Source organism: Apis florea, unplaced genomic scaffold, assembly GCF_048593485.1.
Source record: "Apis florea isolate Af1SG1 unplaced genomic scaffold, ASM4859348v1 contig_3158_pilon, whole genome shotgun sequence".
Taxonomy (NCBI): Eukaryota; Metazoa; Arthropoda; class Insecta; order Hymenoptera; family Apidae; genus Apis; species Apis florea.
In genome coordinates this window covers 1,663,388-1,681,483 of record NW_028256713.1, presented here as the reverse complement: position 1 = coordinate 1,681,483, position 18,096 = coordinate 1,663,388, and the positions used below count along the sequence as shown (strand labels likewise).

Here is an 18,096-nt window from a genome sequence, read left to right as displayed (position 1 = left end):
AAACGTGAGATAAGGAGAGATTTTTCGTTTGCATTCTACGCTATTATTTTTTTGAGTACTTTTTCAGAAAACAAGAGCTATGTCTGACTATTACGTTGACGAATACGAGCATTTCAATTACGATTACGACAAGCATATCTTCACCGGTCATAGTGGAAAACAACGAAGCAAACGCGAAGCTCTTACACATACGAATCATTTTGATCCGTGCGGCCATTCTAGAAAGATCCTTACTAAATTGATGAATTCTGAACATAATAAGCGAAATGTTGGAAAGACCAAAGCATAAGCAGTAAGTAACAATTTTTTAATTGCGACGTAATTGTTAACGATACATATTGCTTGTTACGTTATTGATTTGAATGCAACCGGAAAATCTGAAACCTTGGCCGAGTTTGTATGTGTTTACATTCTTGTTTTTCTTTCACAAGTAATTTTAAATCGTAGAAGCACATTTGCCATATTTATTGATATAATTGAAAATAAATAAATTGAAATTAATTATTTATATTTTTGATTTCGTATTATTACTTGCTAATATAACGACTTCTTAAAATTTTTTTACTTCTTTTTTTTTTATCTACTGCGCAATATTTTAAAGGTGACTCATTTCTTAAAAACTTTAGTTTAAAATGATACATATATAAAAAAATATATAGGAATATTTAATATATTTGAAAGTATTAATATAAATTCTTGAAAAATAATATTTATTTGAGAACAATTTATTATTATTAAAATAATTTTTTATTAATTGCTTTATTAATATTTTTAATGATTTGTTATTTGTTTTAGGAACTCAGAGGTTACTGTCCTGCCCTGAAATTGCTGTTTTTGAAAAAAGTATTTGTCAATTCCAATTGATTAAAACTTCTTGAATATTTTTGAATATGATAACAATTTTTTCATTTCTTTTATTCTTAGTAATGCATTTAGTTACTAAACATAAATTTTTATTTAGGATAAGATAATTAGTATTTAGTACAAATATTATCTTACAATTATTACTATTACTCATATATTGTGACTTTAAAATATATATAATTATCTCCTAATTAGATTACTTTTAATCCAGAATTGCTTGAATCTGGAGCTTTCATTAGTATACAGATATATCTGTATTAAATTTATATGCACTGTTGCATTTACAAATTTTCTAAATTTTGTGCATTTAAGTGGTTATAAATGTTTTATTTATTATAGTTGGTATTATTGGAACTTAATTGCTCAATTCAAAAATCAAGAATATATATGACAATGTGAAAATATTTTATTCAATATTAAGGAGTGCATTTTTTTTCATTAATTAATAAAAATTTAATAATAAAAATTTTTGTTAGATTCAAAAAATCAATTTTAAGTTTAGTAAAAAATATTAGAAATATTAAATAAAAATGACTGTATAATTTTGAATAATAAAGTTTATAATTAAAAAATATGTCTACATAATAATTAATTTAAATCCATTTCCATATTAAATATTAATATAAAATATGGTAAATTTAAATATGTCAAACATTATATAAATTAAAAAATTTTTGTTTGTATTTTATATATTAAAATTGAATATTGCTTACATTATATTAAAAATATAAATTATATTTTAAAATATAAAAATTCTATTTATACAAAGATTTAAAAATCTAATCAAAATTTTATATACATTTATAAAGCATCTTTAGAAGATATATATATTTTATATATACATGATATATATATTGCAAAATTAAGACATATTATATTAATTACACAAGATAATGTATTTTTGATTTTGTATTAATTTTATATGTATTCATTTGAAAATATTTAAAAGATATATATATATAAGTAATTTGCACATTTTTGCCATATCAATTTGAAAAATTAATTATATAATTTAAATTCATTAAATTCTAATTCTTGTCTTAAAATACCAGTTAATATAAATTCTGTTGATTGAATGGTAATATTTTTAGGTGCTTTTGCAAGAAATTTTTTTGCATTTGTTAAATCTTCTTTATTAGAAATAATCATTGCTTTTTCAGGCCAAGATGATGGTGGTCGAAGTAAAGCTTTGCCACCACATGAAATAATTATACCTATAACAAATATGTCTTTTTAATGTATATTTTCTTTTCTTTACCTGCTGAAATAATTTTTTATTATTTCTATGACATACTTTTTAATTCTGGAGGTGGTGGAGCTATATTAGGAGTTAAAATAAGTGTGTATCCTTCTAAAAGCTTATATTCTTTCGCTTTTTCTAAGCTTTTCTTTAATTTAAAATGAAATTTAGCTTCAGCTTCAGGATCTTCCAATATGTAACTTTCTAATTCTTCAAAACGGCCAATTTTTTCACTATCATGCAACCAATTAGTTGAAACTATTGGTATAGATAGTGCTAAAGCACATAAAAATTTAACAGTTCTTCGTATTTTGTCTGTAACCAATACAGTGCATTTTGTTGGATCTTCAACTTGAGATGCGCCTGTCAAAAAACAAAAATATTAATTAATTATACAATACAATTACTTCTCATTACATTTCTTCGCGATAAAATACATACCCAATTTTGTTAATAATTTGCTATAATCATTACTTGAAATACCCGTAAATAAAATTTTATGTTTTATTTTAAGTGGTGATGATGTTGCAAATGAAGAATTCATACTTCTACGTGTTCTATTGGGCGTAGAAGTTATCGACGTAACTTCAATGCTGGAATTTGTTTCTGAATTTGTTTCTTCTATGAAATCCATTTTTCTTTTCTTATTGCTTTCAATCTTTCCTGTTGTTTGTCTTTGCCGTTTATTTCTTAAATTATTTATTTTATTTGTATTGTTAGTTATTGAGGTTTGATTAGTTTCTATAGAAGAATCCATAATTGATTGTTCATGAGTTCGAGTTGATCTAATGGACTGTTTATTTTTTTTTTTCGTTTCTATATGTTCATTGATAATTTTTGTACTTTCATCTATTGAAGAATCCGTAACTGATTGTTGACGAACTCGGGTTAATTTAGTAGATTGTTTACCGTTTCTTTTTGTTTTTGTATTTTCAGTGATAATTTTTGTATTTTCATCTGTAGAAGAATCTACATTTGGTTGTTGATGAGTTTGGATTGATCTAATAGATTGTTTGCTATTTCTTTTTGTTTCTGTACTTTCATTAATAATTTTTTTATTTTCATCTATAGAGGAATCTATAATTGATCGTCGACGAACTCGAGTTGATCTAGTAAACTGTTTGTTCTTTTTTTTCATTTCCTTAACAGATTCATTTTCTAATGCATTAATTATATTTAATCTATTTTTTGACATCTTCATATGTTTAATTTTGGAAGTGGGAATTTCAAAATTTGCATTATCAGATTCGTATATAATAGATGATGTACTACTACTTTCTGTATTATCAACATTCATATGAATATTTTTATGTTTTCTACTGCTTCTGGTTTTGATATTTGCTGCATTGTTATCTACATCTTTTTTTATTTCTGTACTTTGTTCTTTAAGGGCATTGTTCATGATCATTTCTATTTCTTGAGATTCCTCTCCTATTTGAGAACTAATTTCGTCTATTTGAAATTCGATTCTTTGTGCTTTTATATTTTGACTAGTTTTCTCATTTTCTATATTAGACACAGCTTGATTGTCTATGATGTTTGCACGTTGACTATTTTGCTTATTTTTATGTTTATTATCAATCATCTCTCCCGTTGGAGTACTTGATATTGATCCTGTTGGAGTATAAATGGACATTTTTTCGATTTTTACTATTGGCTGTTTATCTAAATTCATGTCTTCATCAGATAATAATTTTCTATCGCATGAGATTGATGAGTTTTTCAAAGAGCTAATATTAAGAGTATTTGTAGATTGTCTTCTATCAATTACCTTATTCATTTTTCTACTTCTAGTGTTAACAATCTTATTTTCTTTAATATTACTCTTATGCTCTTTGGAATTATTAATTTCAATCGTATCCGTCCAACTAAGCGATCTTTTTTTAACGCATGTATTCGGAAGATTTCTCTCTGCAGATTCATCAGTTACTTTCTTAACTAGTGCTTCTTTTTCCACCTGAAAAATAGATGAATGATCAATATTCTCTTTGCTCGAATTACGAGTCCTTCTATTGGTTGAAATAAAAGGACTTTGTCTTGCTTTTTCTTGTGAATTGATAAAAGCTACCGATTTTGGTGAAGTATTGTTTTTTTTGGATTTATGTAAATTTTCTGGATTTGTCTTTCTTATTGATTCTTTTGTTTTTTTATTTTTCTTTTTTTTATTGGTTTCTTGTACTGATACTTTGTCATCATTAGAATTACTTGATAACGAATTTGAAAAATTTTCCAAAATAGTTGTAGAATTTGATTTATTAATAGTATGATCAAGTTCTGCGTTTTGCGTGTTTTTGTGATTAAATGTTTTTCGTGAAGATCTTCTTTTTTTAGGCGCAATTTTTATGGATATTTGCTTTGTTCGATTATGATTAATATTTATTCTATATTCAGATGACGTTGACGAAGTTGGACTTGTTGGATATGTACCTGCAATTTTAACTTCAGGTAAACCGGCTAATATATCATCATCGTTATTTTCTAATACTTTAGAAGTTTGTTGAAGTTGATCACTATCAATTAATATATCAAAAACTTGATTACCTATATTTTCGGAACCTGCTTTATTTTCTTTAAATATACATTCTTTTTTCTTATTTTCTTCTTGTATTGTATTAACTATTTTAGATTCTTCATGTTCTTTTTTTGTAGATGATCTTGGTGTCGATAAATCTTCAGGAATGTTATCAATACTTTTTAAATTAGATTTATACAATTTTTTATCTGATTCTAAATTCGAATTTGAATCTATTGGTGTTTTACTATTTTTTTCTTTTGTAGATTTCTCAAATTTGCAATCAATTGAATTTTCATTAAGATTATTGATGGATGATTTATTCTCGCAGTGCGAAGTTTCTAACATGTTTTTAAGAAGTTGAGTTGATATTTGGTGCTGTTCTTCACTATGCTCTTCGTTCACATCTTCAAACATTGCATTTAAATTTTTTTCTATAGTATCATCTAAATTTATATTATTTGATTTCTCGGATAAATCCAATATGTTTTTACTCTTATTAATAATTGATACAGATTTTCGCATTTCTGTATCATTGATTGGCTGAGTAGCAGCCATTTCATAATCAATGTTTTCAATGCTAGATTCTTCTATAGTATTCAATCTTAGAGAATTCAAAGAATTAGAATATTTATTATTATCTATATTTGAAGTTTTTTCTATAATGTTAATTATTTGAGTAGGCGTATTATCTTCCATTTCGGTAATATTTTCATTATCGGAAATTATTTTATTTTTTATTGAAACAAGAGAATTCATTTCTTTAGAGGAAGATTTAAGAACTTGAATTGGTGTAAAATCATCAACTTTCTCTACTTCTGTATCTTTAATTCTTTCTTTCATTTTAATATCTTTATTTATTTCTGAATTATTTTGTTTCCTATCAATTACTTGCGTTGGAGTATCAAAATCTATTTCTACTTTATCTATAGTATTCTGTGTTTTTTCATCACATTTGGACAATAGATTTTTATTCTTTCTATTTATTGGCTGAGTAAGCATGTTAAACAGATCCTCAGAATCTTTACTTGAATCATTTTTAATTTCTTTATTTCTATTTCGCTTTTCAAACGAATTGGAAGCAGCTCGCTTTTCTATTGCAGCCATTTCTATAAAACGACCTTCTTCATCGGTAAATGAATCGTCACTCTCAGATACTCGAATCATTGAAGATTTTTCATTCTTTTTATTTTCTTCAAAAGAATACCTTTGAAATACACCCTCATTGTCAGTCTCATCGGAATCATTAGGATCCGTTAAAGAAGCTCTGAACGAGTAATTAATGCGATGAGTTATATCTTTATCAATTTGATTAATCTGTGTTGCTGCTTCAAATATATTTTCACTGTCGGTGCTTTTATTATTTACATCTTCGTTATCGTTTACGCATGAAGTTTTTAAAGGGGTTGATGATCTTGATTTTGACTCATCAAGTAATTCATCGTTATCATCATCGTCAATTAAATCTTCTAATAAACATTGTGAACCAAGTAAATTTCGACTTGTATCAAGTTCTGAAAGTTCATTTTCAAAATTTGTTGCAATTGATGACTGTGAACATCTTTGCGAGTTCTTCTGTAAATTTTTCTTAATACTTCGTCTATGTTCAATTTTATTATCACATTTATTATTATCATTAAAATATGATGTACTTGCAATAGCTTCGTCTTTTTGTATTATAGTATTATTTTTTTCTTTTATAATTAAATTTTCATCTTCTTCAATTCCTATTTCAAGTTTTTCATTATTATATGTGTTATTATTACGAGATTTAACATATTGAACTTTTTTCGGTGTTTTCATATCATGAATATCTATATCGTGTTGCGTTTCTATATCATGAATGTTAATAACATTTTCTTGCGTATTTATTTCATGTTGCGTTTCTATATCATGTATATTAACTTTTTGCTCGTTTAAAGATTTTGAAAAGATTTCTTTATTATTCAAACAAATTTTTTGAGTTTCAATATCGTGAACATCAATATTTGTTCCATTAAGAGATTCGAACGATTTTTGTGTTTCCATATCATAAATATTAATTCTTGATACACCTACATTTCGTTTCTTTTCTATATCAGAACTTTGGGAATTATCCAAATTATCAACAGAAGAATTTTGAAAATCGTTTTTCCGAGTGCTGCTAGTTGAAGTCCTTATAGGCATCGGATTCGGACATCGAAATATGCTTTCTTTCTCGAGTTCTTTCTTGGTTTGAATAGCAGGAATCATAGAGATGTTTTCTCCCAATGTGGATGAATCGTTCTATATAAAATCATATATTTATATGATATAACACATACAAATGTATTATAATTAAGCAAATAATAATTACCAATGACGAATCAGGTGTTCCTGGAATGATCAATTTCTGTATTTTTTGACGGGATGCTGGAGTTTCTGGAATTAAAGACTCATCCATTGAATGATAAAATTTAAATACTGCTCGCACCATGCCAAACTCCAACACGTTTTCATTTTTAAGCTCATAGAATCGATTTGGCCTTAAAATTGACTAGAGAGAGAGACAAAAAAATATATTAAATCATTAAAAAATTTTATCTAAATTATTTCTTAAGTAACAAAATTTTATAACGTTATATATAGCAGTGATAATAATTAATTATTAAATAATTTTAAAAAATATTATATTTTATATTATAAATCTTTATTAATTTTGATTAATTTTATCAATTTATCAATTTTTACGTATTAATAAAAAATAATCAATAAAAAAAATTAAGAATAATTAGGAAATAATTGAAATTATAAAAGTTCTATTAAAAATTTTTACTGTATAGAAATCAATTAAATTTGATAAATAATTAACATTGAAATAATTAAAATTACATTATACAGATAAAATTTACATTACATTATTCAATTTTGTTTTGTTCGAAGAATTCAAATCGCAAATCCATACGGTTGTATCATGATTATTAGCTTCAATCTCTGCATGTCTTTTAGATACCGTCTGTAAATTAAATTAATCCATTTTATATTTATTACAATTTTATGATTAAATTATATAATATTATAAACCAAATATGTTATGTAAAATTTAATTTTCATAACTAATATATTATGTTAAACTAATTTTTCACATGACTTCAATATTTTTATCTATTATGCATAATTAAAATTTGATTTAAATTTGAAATAAATTATCTGTTCTATTTTTATTTCATTATCCTAATCGTGATTATGAATAATTTGAGTTTGATGTGTAATAATTTTATGATTGCATTATTTTTTATTTATTGAAGTTTAGAATAATAAATAGAATTTTCTTTTTGAAAGAGACTTTATAATTAATAATTTATCTCATTATATATAATACTGAAAAAATAAAATAAACTATACGATTATATAAATTTTTTTAAATATTATCAATATATACAAATATCAATATATGCAGCACGTATTTTTTTTTAATTAAAAGTTATCACTGTTATTTAAAAATTTTATATCTTAATGTGTACCTCATAGATAAATTATGTTTATGCAAAAACTATTTTATTTATAAAAATATGATTAAATTATATTTATTTAAAATATATATATAGAATAGATAATTTTATTCCATTTTATATTTATTATACGTATTTTTAATCAATGAAATTTTTAGATGTAGAAATAAGAAATGCAGATGAATAATAAGATCAATGAAAAAATAAAAATTAAAAAATATTTTTAATCCTGTATTATAAATATTTAAGATTTTAATAGTTTTCGTTTATGCCAAAAAAAAAAAAAATATAGATATTAATTAATGATCTTATAATGATAAAAATAGCAATATATATATAAGCAAATATTTCTATATATAATTTTATTCAAATAAAATTTCTAATTATATGTTATATATATATATATATATATATATCTTTCGATATTATCACATAATATGGTATCATAAACTAATTTCACTAATTTTTAAAAATATCTAAACTATTTAAAATAATTATTAAAATATCATTTAAATAGTATTACTCGAGAAAAACTATTAAAAGTTTAGAAATAATGATTGGAACCTAACAGAAAACATTAATTACTGAATTCAAGTGAATCATTCAGTAATTATTCTAATTTCTATGATTACTGATCTCATAGTATTATTACTTTAAATTTCGAAGTTGATTAATAATAATTTATCTAATTATACTTGGATAATCTCGATTCAATGGCATAACATTAAAATGATTGAAGTAATTCAAACTCCTTTTTTCTCTTTTTATTTAAACGCTATCATTTTATCTTATCATGTTGGCTAATAAAAGCAAAAAACTATATCAATATGTACATACACTAATAATCATGTTATGATTCTCTATCTTCAATTCTTCAGTTATTCACATGTATAACTTGTATAACTTGTATAATTTTCTTTACATATACATATATAGTATATCTATTTTCAATTCTAATTTTTTTCTTAACTTGTTAAAAAATTCAAATTAGACAAAATAATTGAGTTATATATAAAAATATGGAAAGTTTTGTGTGCACGTTTATCTTTTCACACAGACAAGTACAACATTGAAAAGATAAGTAATAAATAAAACGAGAATAGTCGAGACAGTGTCACTTCATTAAAGATGATGAAGCTACTGTTCCTACTATTTCTTTCTTCTTTTGTGACTCTTGGATGGACTTTGGAAGATGCGCCCAGAGTAAAAACTCCTTTAGGTCCAATTAAGGGATATTATAAGATATCTAGCAATGGAAGACAGTATGAAGCTTATGAAGGAATTCCATATGCGTTGCCTCCAATTGGGAAATTTCGATTTAAGGTAAAAAATGTTTGATTAGATTTGATTTTTGAAATTGAAAAAATTATTTAATATTATGAATCTTTAAGCATAAACTATTATATAATTGTTTGTAATACAATATTCAAATTTCTTTGTTGAACTTAATGATAATAAAAGAAAATATTTATTGTTTTCTTTAGGTTCCTCAAAAACTTCCACCATGGATGGGCGAGCTTTCCGCAACAAACTTCGGCTCTCCTTGTCTACAGTATAGCCAATTGCCTTCAAATCCGAATGACAAAATTGAAGGTGCTGAAGATTGTTTGTATTTGAATATTTACGTGCCGGCAGATAGAACACCTTCTCAATCGTTGCCAGTAATCTTTTGGATCCATGGTGGTGCTTTTCAATTTGGTAGCGGAATAACAATGGGTGCCAAGTATCTCATGGATAGCGACGTTATATTTGTTACATTTAATTATCGTTTAGGAGTATTAGGTATTTATTTAGGAATAACTTTGTCATTTTCTATAATGATCAAATATAATTGTAAAAAAAGTTATAATAAGTTATATTGTTTAAGGTTTTCTTAGTACAGAAGATGAAGTAGTTCCCGGTAATATGGGATTGAAGGATCAAAGTATGGCGCTACGATGGGTTTCAGAAAATATTGAATGGTTCGGTGGTAATTCAAAAAGAATAACTTTAGTAGGTTTAAGTGCAGGTGGTGCTAGCGTTCATTATCATTATTTATCACCTATGAGCGCCGGTCTTTTCCAAGGTATATTTGCAAAATATGTTATTTCTTTTTTAAAATATTTTGATTTCTTGATTTAATATTTTATTGTAGTACATTTTATTATTTTTATCTATTTATTCTCTTACTTTTTTTTAAAATTTTATGTAATACAGGTGGTATCTCGATCAGTGGTACAGCTTTCAATTGTTGGACTCAAACAGAAAATTCTTTGGAAAAAGCCAAGCAAGTGGGAGCTCTTATGGGTTGTCCTACACGTAATAACAAGGAAATGATACGTTGTCTTAGGTACCGTCCAGCTCGAGCTGTAGTTCAAACTCTAGCTAATTTTATGGTATATTTCTTCTCTCATTATATTATTTTGTTGTATCATATTGATATAATTTTTAATTCAAAATTAATAATCTAATTATAGCGATTCTATTATAATCCATTCACACCGTTCGGACCTGTTCCGGAGAAAGTTAATAATGAATCGAATTCACTTCCATTTATCGATCGCACTCCTATTGAAATTATAAGTAGCGGTGATGTTCAAGATGTTCCATGGGTCACAGGAGTTACCAGTGAAGAAGGATTATATCCAGTTGCTGGTAAGAAATGGGCGAAATAATCAAAAAATATTTATATAATTTTGAATTGCGATTTAAAATCATAAATTTTACAGAATTTATTGTTAAACCAGAAGCTTTAAAATTATTGGATGAAAATTGGGATCTTCTTGCCCCTCATTTTCTTGATTACAATTATACTCTTCCCAAAGAGAAACATGTTGAAGTTGCTAGACTCATTAGGAAATATTATTTTGAATCAAATAAAATTGATAAAACAACTGTAAAACATTTAATTGATGTAGCCAGTGACCGATTCTTTGTTGTTGACAGTCAAAAAGCAGCTAGAATGCAAGCTAAAGTTAATCGACAACCTGTCTGGTATTATTATTATACTTATAGAGGTGCACACAGTATTAGTGAAGCTATGAGTAAAACTACTAACAATTATGGTATAAAATTCAGATTCAGAACTTCATTTTTAATATAAGAAAGTAATGATAACTGCATCTATTAAATGCTTTATACAGGTGTGAGTCATGCAGATGATGCATATTTGGTTGTAGATACTCCTTATCTCGATTCCACAACCACAAAAAATGATATTAAAATGCAAAAAATTTTGATTGATTTTTGGGTATCATTTGCAACTAATGGGTAACTAGATATTTTAACTGATATATATTTAAATAGAAACTATACTAAAATAGAAATCAATTTATATTATATATTTGTTTTTAAATTGTTTTAGAGTACCAAACGTTAATAGTGTTCAATGGCCAAGATTAAATCCAAATGAAAAATCACTTCATTATTTACACATTGCTGGACCAGAAAAGATTCAAATGGATAGCAGCACAAATTTTGGTCACAAAGATTTCTGGAATTCTATTAATTTTAATGAAAACAAATTACATAGTACATCTGGCACATTGAAAGAAGAATTATAAATTATATAAAAATATTTCATACAAATTTTGTAATTTTGTAAATTTCAATAAATGTAAAATTATATATTTTTTATGAAAATATAGAATTTTCTAAAATATATAATTATTAGATTTTCTAAGATATTTACAATTATTAATCTAGTTTTACATTTCATATTTTCATAGAAATTTTATATAATAAAGTATTATATGAATAATTACATTATTTAATTTAAATTTATGTTTATTTTACTTATTTATTTTTATTAACTAATAAAAAAATAAACAAATTTAAGTACTTACAGGATTATTGAATACAATATTGCAATCTGGATGTCTGCCAATTTGATTAATTCCTTTTTTAATTGGATATGTTTCAGTGCCAACAATTAGTTCTCCAATCTAAAATATTTCGTATAAAAATATTGCTAAATTTTACTTTGAATTTATAAAATAAAAATATGAAATATAGAATATAAGTTAGGATAAATAAAAAAGAATGATGTAAAAAAATTAAATATAGAGAAAAAATATATAAATACAAAAAATACAAAAAAAAAATATCAAGACTATTGAACTTATTTTTACCTGTATTTTATTATTTTGTGTAGAATAAGAAATTTGTTGTGATGATGCAGCATCACAATTTTCATAAACTTGTGTTGCTATAATATCCATTATAAAAACAATTTATCTGAACAACATTTATTTTTATATTACATATAATTCCTTTTTTAAGATTATAAAGAAGATATAAGATAACCTCATTTAGTGCGCACTAACTTAACAGATTTACTAATAACTAGAAGCGAACAAATATTTTATCAAATAAGAACATTTTAGTATACATTAATGAAACGGACAAAAATTTACTCAGCTTACATAATTTTTATGAAGATATTATAATTAAACAATTATTAATCAAACAATATACAAAATGTCACGCACCATTATTAAAATGGCTATTCCCGCCATTAAATTCATGTAAGGTTAATATAAAAAAAAAATTCCCTATACGATATATAATTAAAAATATTAAAATAATTTTTATATTTCCTTCTAATAATTTTATTATAGAATATTTAAATATTTATTATAAGTAGTAATATAAAAAGATTTTTTAAATATTATTTTATAAATAATTCAATTATTTTCAAAATTTACTATATTTAGTAATTAATTTAATCATTAACTTAAAATTATTTTTATACATTCGGATATTCTAAATTCATGAATAAAATATGTGTATTTTAGATACTCTAAATAAAAAATACCTATTTTAAATATTTCAAAAAAAATCTATATACTTTTAAATTGTAAAATTTAATTATATTTGAATATTTGAAAAGTAAATCAGTTGTTCATGTCAAAAAGCAAGCAGTTTACCGTTTGTAAATAAGATAGTGGTATAACAACAATTTATCTGTTCATAAACGATAACAATACACATAAAAATTATCATATTCGCGTATTTAAACACTTACAAGTAAAATATTACACATTTTATAAGTACATATATTACGAATAATATAATTATTAATTATTACAAGTGATATAATTATTAATTGTAGAGTAAATAATTATATGAACTAATTATATATATTTTTATTTAATTAGATAAGTTATAGAAATACAGATATATTTTTTAAAACGAATTTATGAATAACATTAAAATTTGATTTGATAGAGTTATAAATAAAGGATTATGATACTTCTAAAATTTTAATATATATAATATTTTAGTATATATATTATAGCATTGTTTGTCGCGAGTGATAAATTGATAGCTGTGTTTGAAAATAAAATGTTTATGGATATTTAGCATATCACGTTGAAGTTTTATATCTTTTTTTATTTCATATTGCAATAACATATAACTATACTAATTTTTTTACTTTTTACGACTGTGTATTAACTTTCAAGGTTATCTTTTAAACAACGTAGAATAGCTTTATTATTATACAAAAAATAAATATACAAATATCAGTTTTATAAAGATATATATTATTTTATGGATTGTTTGCTACTCTGATTAATAATTACTTTAATTCTTAAGTCTTTAATTGTTCTTAAAAATTTACTTCTACATCTGTCTGCATCATGTAATTAATTTAGTTTCAGTTCTATTAAAGACTTTTTTTAATTAAAGAAAAGAATTTCTTTTAATTAATTTATAATAATTTTATATTTATTATTAAAATTGAATTGATAGCGTTTTTATATATCCAATTTTTTTTGAAAAAATTAATTAATTACATTAATTTAATATAATAGCATGTATTGCAACATTGAAATATTTATAATATATGACAACGTGACAATTGACGATAATAACAATAAACCATAATGCGTGACCACCATTTTAATTTTAATGATCACAGTGACAGTTAATGATAATACAATCATAATGGTAATCGATATATCGATAAATTTTCTACGACTTCGTTCTTATTACCTAATTTAAAGGTATGATATTAATTTAAAACTATTTATCGGAATACAATTTATCGGAAATCTTGACAAAGTTCATAAAAACTTGGCTATAGAATAGAATCGCACAGTCTTAAAATGTACATGTTGAAACTATCATTCATTCTGCTATTTTTGGGATTCGTCAAGTTTTCGTGGCAGGACAAACAAGTTCCCAATGTGAGTACACTTACAGGAAACATTCGTGGTTATTATAAGAAATCTCGACACGATAGATTATACGAAGCTTATGAAGGCATTCCTTATGCGCAATCTCCAGTTGGTAAATTTAGATTCCAAGTATGTTGAATGATATTAGTAAAAAATAAGTCATTACAAGATGGAATTGTGTATTATAAAATTATAGTAATATAATATAAAATTTTAGCCACCTCGACCAATAAAAAAATGGTCGAAAGATCTATCAGCCACAAAGAAAAGTTCCGTTTGCATGCAATATCTTATGACTTTTAAGGCACAGAATGGAAACAGAGTGCAAGGTTCTGAAGATTGTTTGTACATAAATATTTACGTACCAGTTAGAAATAATAGAAAACCATTATTACCGGTGATGTTTTGGATTCACGGAGGCGCCTTCCAGTTTGCCAGTGGGAACGAAGCAAACGAGACATTTTTAATGGACCGTAATATTGTGTTCGTTGCGATTAATTATCGTTTAGGACCATTTGGTAATAATGATAGCTAAGAATGATTAGAATTATTTGTAAAAAAATGAATAAAATATTTATTTAAGGTTTCCTTAGTACTGGAGATATTATAGTACCTGGAAATATGGGATTGAAAGATCAAAGTATGGCTTTACGTTGGGTGTTTAATAATATTAGAAATTTCGGTGGTGATCCAAATAAAATAACAATTTTTGGAATAAGTGCGGGTGGCGCTAGTGTTCATTATCACTATTTATCACCTATGAGTGCCGGTCTTTTCAAAAGTAAACGATTATTTTTTTTCTTATTAATATTTAGTCTATCAAAATCTTTTAATTTTATATTTTATATAGGAGGAATATCGATAAGTGGTGTAGCATTTTGTCCTTGGGCACAGACGAAGCATGCTGCTGAAAAAGCTAAAAAATTGGGTGCTCTTATGAAATGTCGGACAGATGATATGAAAAAAATGATCGATTGTCTTCGAAGTCGACCTGCCCGAATTATAGCACAAGCTGTTGGCGATTTCATGGTGAGTTATTCTTTCTTATTTTTTTTGTTTTTATCTTCATACATATATAAGTAATATATATATTATATATATATTTTATATACATATAATCAAATCTTCATCTCAGTTTTGGTTGTATAATCCTTTCACCCCTTTCGGACCAGTTGTTGAAACATATGGATCCAATCCCTTTATTTCCAATTCTCCAATTAATATTATCAATAATGGTCAAGCTTATGATGTTCCTTGGATCTCTGGCGTAGTTAGCAAGGAAGGATTATTCACTGCTGCAGGTCTGATTATGAAGTAAGAACATTAATAAAATTTTATTTTGATTCACTTGTAAAATAAACATTTTATTTTGATAGAATTTATCAGCAATGCCAAATTGTTACGGCATTTGAACGATCATTGGGACGATATCGCACCATATTTGCTCGATTTTAATGATACTATTCCGCTAAATCAGCATAGGCAAGTGGCGAAAAAAATTAAAAATTATTATCTGGGATCAGGTCCAATTAATTACGACAAAGTAGGATCAATAATACAAATGATGAGTGATCGATTGTTCAACATCGATTTCGAGAAAGCTGTTAGGTTACAAGCAAGAATTAACAAGAGCCCAGTGTGGATATATTATTATAATTATAGAGCTAAACATAGTGTTAGTGAAATTTTGAGCGGAGGTTCAACTACAAATTACGGTAATATTTTTTATAACAAAGAATATTTTATTATAACAAAGAAAAAAATATTTAATGTGAATTATACTAAGTTAGGAGTAAGCCATGGCGATGATACATTTCTTGTGCTTGATTCAATTATTTCAAACACAACGAAACCACAGGATTTGGCTATGCAACAGTTATTGATCAATTTTTATACATCGTTTGCTATAAAGGGGTGAATAAGATTTTTTAAATATTATTATTTTTTGTTTTTTTTTTTTAGCACATTTTATAAATATAAATTTTTAAATATTTCAGTATTCCACATATAGACGAAGCTACATGGCCATCATTAAATCCTAATGATCCTGATTTTCGTTATCTATATATAGTTAATTTCACAAACATAAAAATGGAAGTTAATAATAATTTCGCTAATAAAAACTTTTGGAAAACGATTCCTTTTGACGAAAATAAGCTAAATTAGAAGAGAGATAAATTAATTTGAAGTTTAGATTATTTGCTATATAATTCATAATTGTATTTTTGCAGGTCTTATAAAAATTGGTGAAATAAATTTAAACTCAAATTAATTTAAAAAAATTTTTTTTTCCAATGCAATTACGTCATTTTTTCAGACTGATTTATTGGAATTATGTTACGAATTGAAATAAGGTAGTTCTTCAAATTTTAATATTTTATTACTTAACTGAATGAAAATTAAAAAATGATTAACAAATTAGTTTTTCAAATCTTTATTTTTTATCGTTAAAAGACCATTGTATATTTTATGGGAAAATAATACATATAATAGAAAAGTTAATCTTTTAAAATTAGTAGATATTAAAGTAGATATTAAAGATTTTACTATCTACTGCAATTATACTTATGCAATTATACATTCATATATTATATAATTCAAAATTTTTTTCTGATTATTCTATGATTTCCAGATTGATCATATAATAATTAAGTAATATAATATTACATATTTTTTAACTTAGTTACCACAATTTAAACATGTTATTTAATTAACATGTTTATTTAACAATTGACAAATAGCATTCATATAATACTTATTAGAAATCATATGGGAAACTCATAAAAAGCAAATCATTGATTAAGTATAAGCGTAATAAAATGAGCGTGATAAAAGTGTTGATTATTCTACTCTCATTGGATCTTACAAATTCTATCAGAATGAACCTAAAATCAAGATATCTCTTGAAGAAATGCGGATATTATAAAATTTCTCAACACCGTAGGTGTTAAAATACGAAGCTTTAAGAAGGCATTTCCTTGTTAAAATTAGATTCGAAGTAAGTCAATCAATTACCAAGAAAATAAAATTTTTCTCTTTTAAATAATTATTATTGAAATGTATTCAAATAGCAATATGAACTTTCAGCCTCCGTAATCTGTGGAAAAATGAATAAACGAAAATGAATTATCCGTCATAGAGGAAAGTTTTATGCATTTTATTTTTCAATATAAAATTTTTGAAGTTAAAAACGGAAAGAGAATCATGCGCCATTATGTCATAAGGCACATGGAATGTAATAGCGATTTTGCGAATAAGAATTTCTAGACCTTGATAAATTTATATGAAAATAAGGTATATTAAAGAGGAAATAAACGAATTAATTTAATTACTTCCTAGGTTATAATTTATCGAATCTATTTGCATAAAACGTGAATTTTTATATAGTCACAATAAGTAAATATTTTATTCTATTTTTTTTGAATTATCTTTAATTTTAAACATTTTTTTAGATTCTTTTTTAGATTAAAGTTTACTGCAACGTCGAAACGTTTTTATTTTTCTAGTTGCGTTTAATTTAAAGAGAACGAATTCATCTAAATAAAATTTATAGATTTTGCAGATAATAATTTATTTCCCAAACCCAGATCAATGATTCCGATAATGATTTTTCATAAAATATTGCAACTGCAAAGATTCAAGATACCCTTCTAGAGGAAGGAAGTGAGAATCACAGTAGATCGAGAAGTTGACATACAAAATCATTTATTCATATAAAAGGACACTTTATACTAGCACGTACTGTCAAAACTATCCTACTTCCATACAGTCGGGACCACCGAGGTATCCTCGGCTCGCTCGTTTCTTTATGTATCACATATTATTATACGCGGCAACCGATAACGGATT

The 18,096-nt window shown here is 24.9% G+C and overlaps 4 protein-coding genes across 6 annotated transcripts; 3 read left to right on the top strand and 1 right to left on the bottom strand.

The window, feature by feature from the left end:
• Window positions 1-894, top strand: LOC100871759 (nuclear protein 1). Its single transcript, XM_012495149.3, has 2 exons — window positions 1-292; window positions 796-894. The coding sequence occupies exon 1, from the start codon at window positions 80-82 to the stop codon at window positions 287-289; it is 210 nt and encodes a 69-aa protein (XP_012350603.1). The 5' UTR covers window positions 1-79; the 3' UTR covers window positions 290-292; window positions 796-894.
• A 120-nt stretch (window positions 895-1,014) lies between these two features.
• mu2 (mutator 2) lies at window positions 1,015-12,599 on the bottom strand. Of its 3 annotated transcripts, none has more exons than XM_086909569.1 (8): window positions 12,196-12,599; window positions 11,911-12,009; window positions 7,492-7,590; window positions 6,952-7,131; window positions 4,173-6,881; window positions 2,546-4,061; window positions 2,159-2,467; window positions 1,015-2,078 (listed from the first exon to the last, which is right to left on the bottom strand). In XM_086909569.1, exons 1-8 carry the CDS (start codon window positions 12,283-12,285, stop codon window positions 1,864-1,866), a joined length of 5,217 nt encoding a protein of 1,738 aa, XP_086765695.1. In that variant the 5' UTR covers window positions 12,286-12,599; the 3' UTR covers window positions 1,015-1,863. The 3 variants fall into 3 exon arrangements, with proteins under 3 accessions (XP_086765695.1, XP_086765696.1, XP_086765694.1); XM_086909570.1 differs by having other exon boundaries at window positions 2,546-4,531; window positions 4,646-6,881; XM_086909568.1 differs by having other exon boundaries at window positions 2,546-6,881; window positions 12,196-12,409; window positions 12,490-12,599.
• Window positions 8,929-11,844, top strand: Jhe (juvenile hormone esterase). Its single transcript, XM_031920556.2, has 8 exons — window positions 8,929-9,409; window positions 9,571-9,868; window positions 9,954-10,151; window positions 10,283-10,461; window positions 10,543-10,720; window positions 10,795-11,130; window positions 11,209-11,335; window positions 11,430-11,844. Exons 1-8 carry the CDS (start codon window positions 9,215-9,217, stop codon window positions 11,626-11,628), a joined length of 1,710 nt encoding a protein of 569 aa, XP_031776416.1. The 5' UTR covers window positions 8,929-9,214; the 3' UTR covers window positions 11,629-11,844.
• Window positions 12,600-13,881: 1,282 nt separating the features above from the next.
• Window positions 13,882-16,529, top strand: Est-6 (venom carboxylesterase-6). The gene is made up of 9 exons (XM_031920557.2): window positions 13,882-14,073; window positions 14,154-14,376; window positions 14,465-14,765; window positions 14,831-15,028; window positions 15,098-15,276; window positions 15,383-15,548; window positions 15,624-15,962; window positions 16,038-16,161; window positions 16,245-16,529. Exons 2-9 carry the CDS (start codon window positions 14,176-14,178, stop codon window positions 16,411-16,413), a joined length of 1,677 nt encoding a protein of 558 aa, XP_031776417.2. The 5' UTR covers window positions 13,882-14,073; window positions 14,154-14,175; the 3' UTR covers window positions 16,414-16,529.
• Window positions 16,530-18,096: the final 1,567 nt, after the last annotated feature.

Coding starts and splice junctions, on each gene's coding strand:
- LOC100871759 (XM_012495149.3), top strand. CDS start 80: ATGTCTGACTATTACGTTGACGAATACGAGCATTTCAATTACGATTAC.
- Jhe (XM_031920556.2), top strand. CDS start 9,215: ATGATGAAGCTACTGTTCCTACTATTTCTTTCTTCTTTTGTGACTCTT. Junction 10,462..10,542: donor AAACTCTAGCTAATTTTATG/GTATATTTCTTC, acceptor ATCTAATTATAG/CGATTCTATTATAATCCATT. Junction 11,131..11,208: donor TAAAACTACTAACAATTATG/GTATAAAATTCA, acceptor TGCTTTATACAG/GTGTGAGTCATGCAGATGAT.
- mu2 (XM_086909568.1), bottom strand. CDS start 12,285: ATGGATATTATAGCAACACAAGTTTATGAAAATTGTGATGCTGCATCA. Junction 7,132..7,491: donor ACAAAACAAAATTGAATAAT/GTAATGTAAATT, acceptor CTCTCTCTCTAG/TCAATTTTAAGGCCAAATCG. Junction 2,079..2,158: donor ACCACCTCCAGAATTAAAAA/GTATGTCATAGA, acceptor TATTTGTTATAG/GTATAATTATTTCATGTGGT.
- Est-6 (XM_031920557.2), top strand. CDS start 14,176: ATGTACATGTTGAAACTATCATTCATTCTGCTATTTTTGGGATTCGTC. Junction 14,766..14,830: donor TTATCGTTTAGGACCATTTG/GTAATAATGATA, acceptor TATTTATTTAAG/GTTTCCTTAGTACTGGAGAT. Junction 15,963..16,037: donor AGGTTCAACTACAAATTACG/GTAATATTTTTT, acceptor ATACTAAGTTAG/GAGTAAGCCATGGCGATGAT.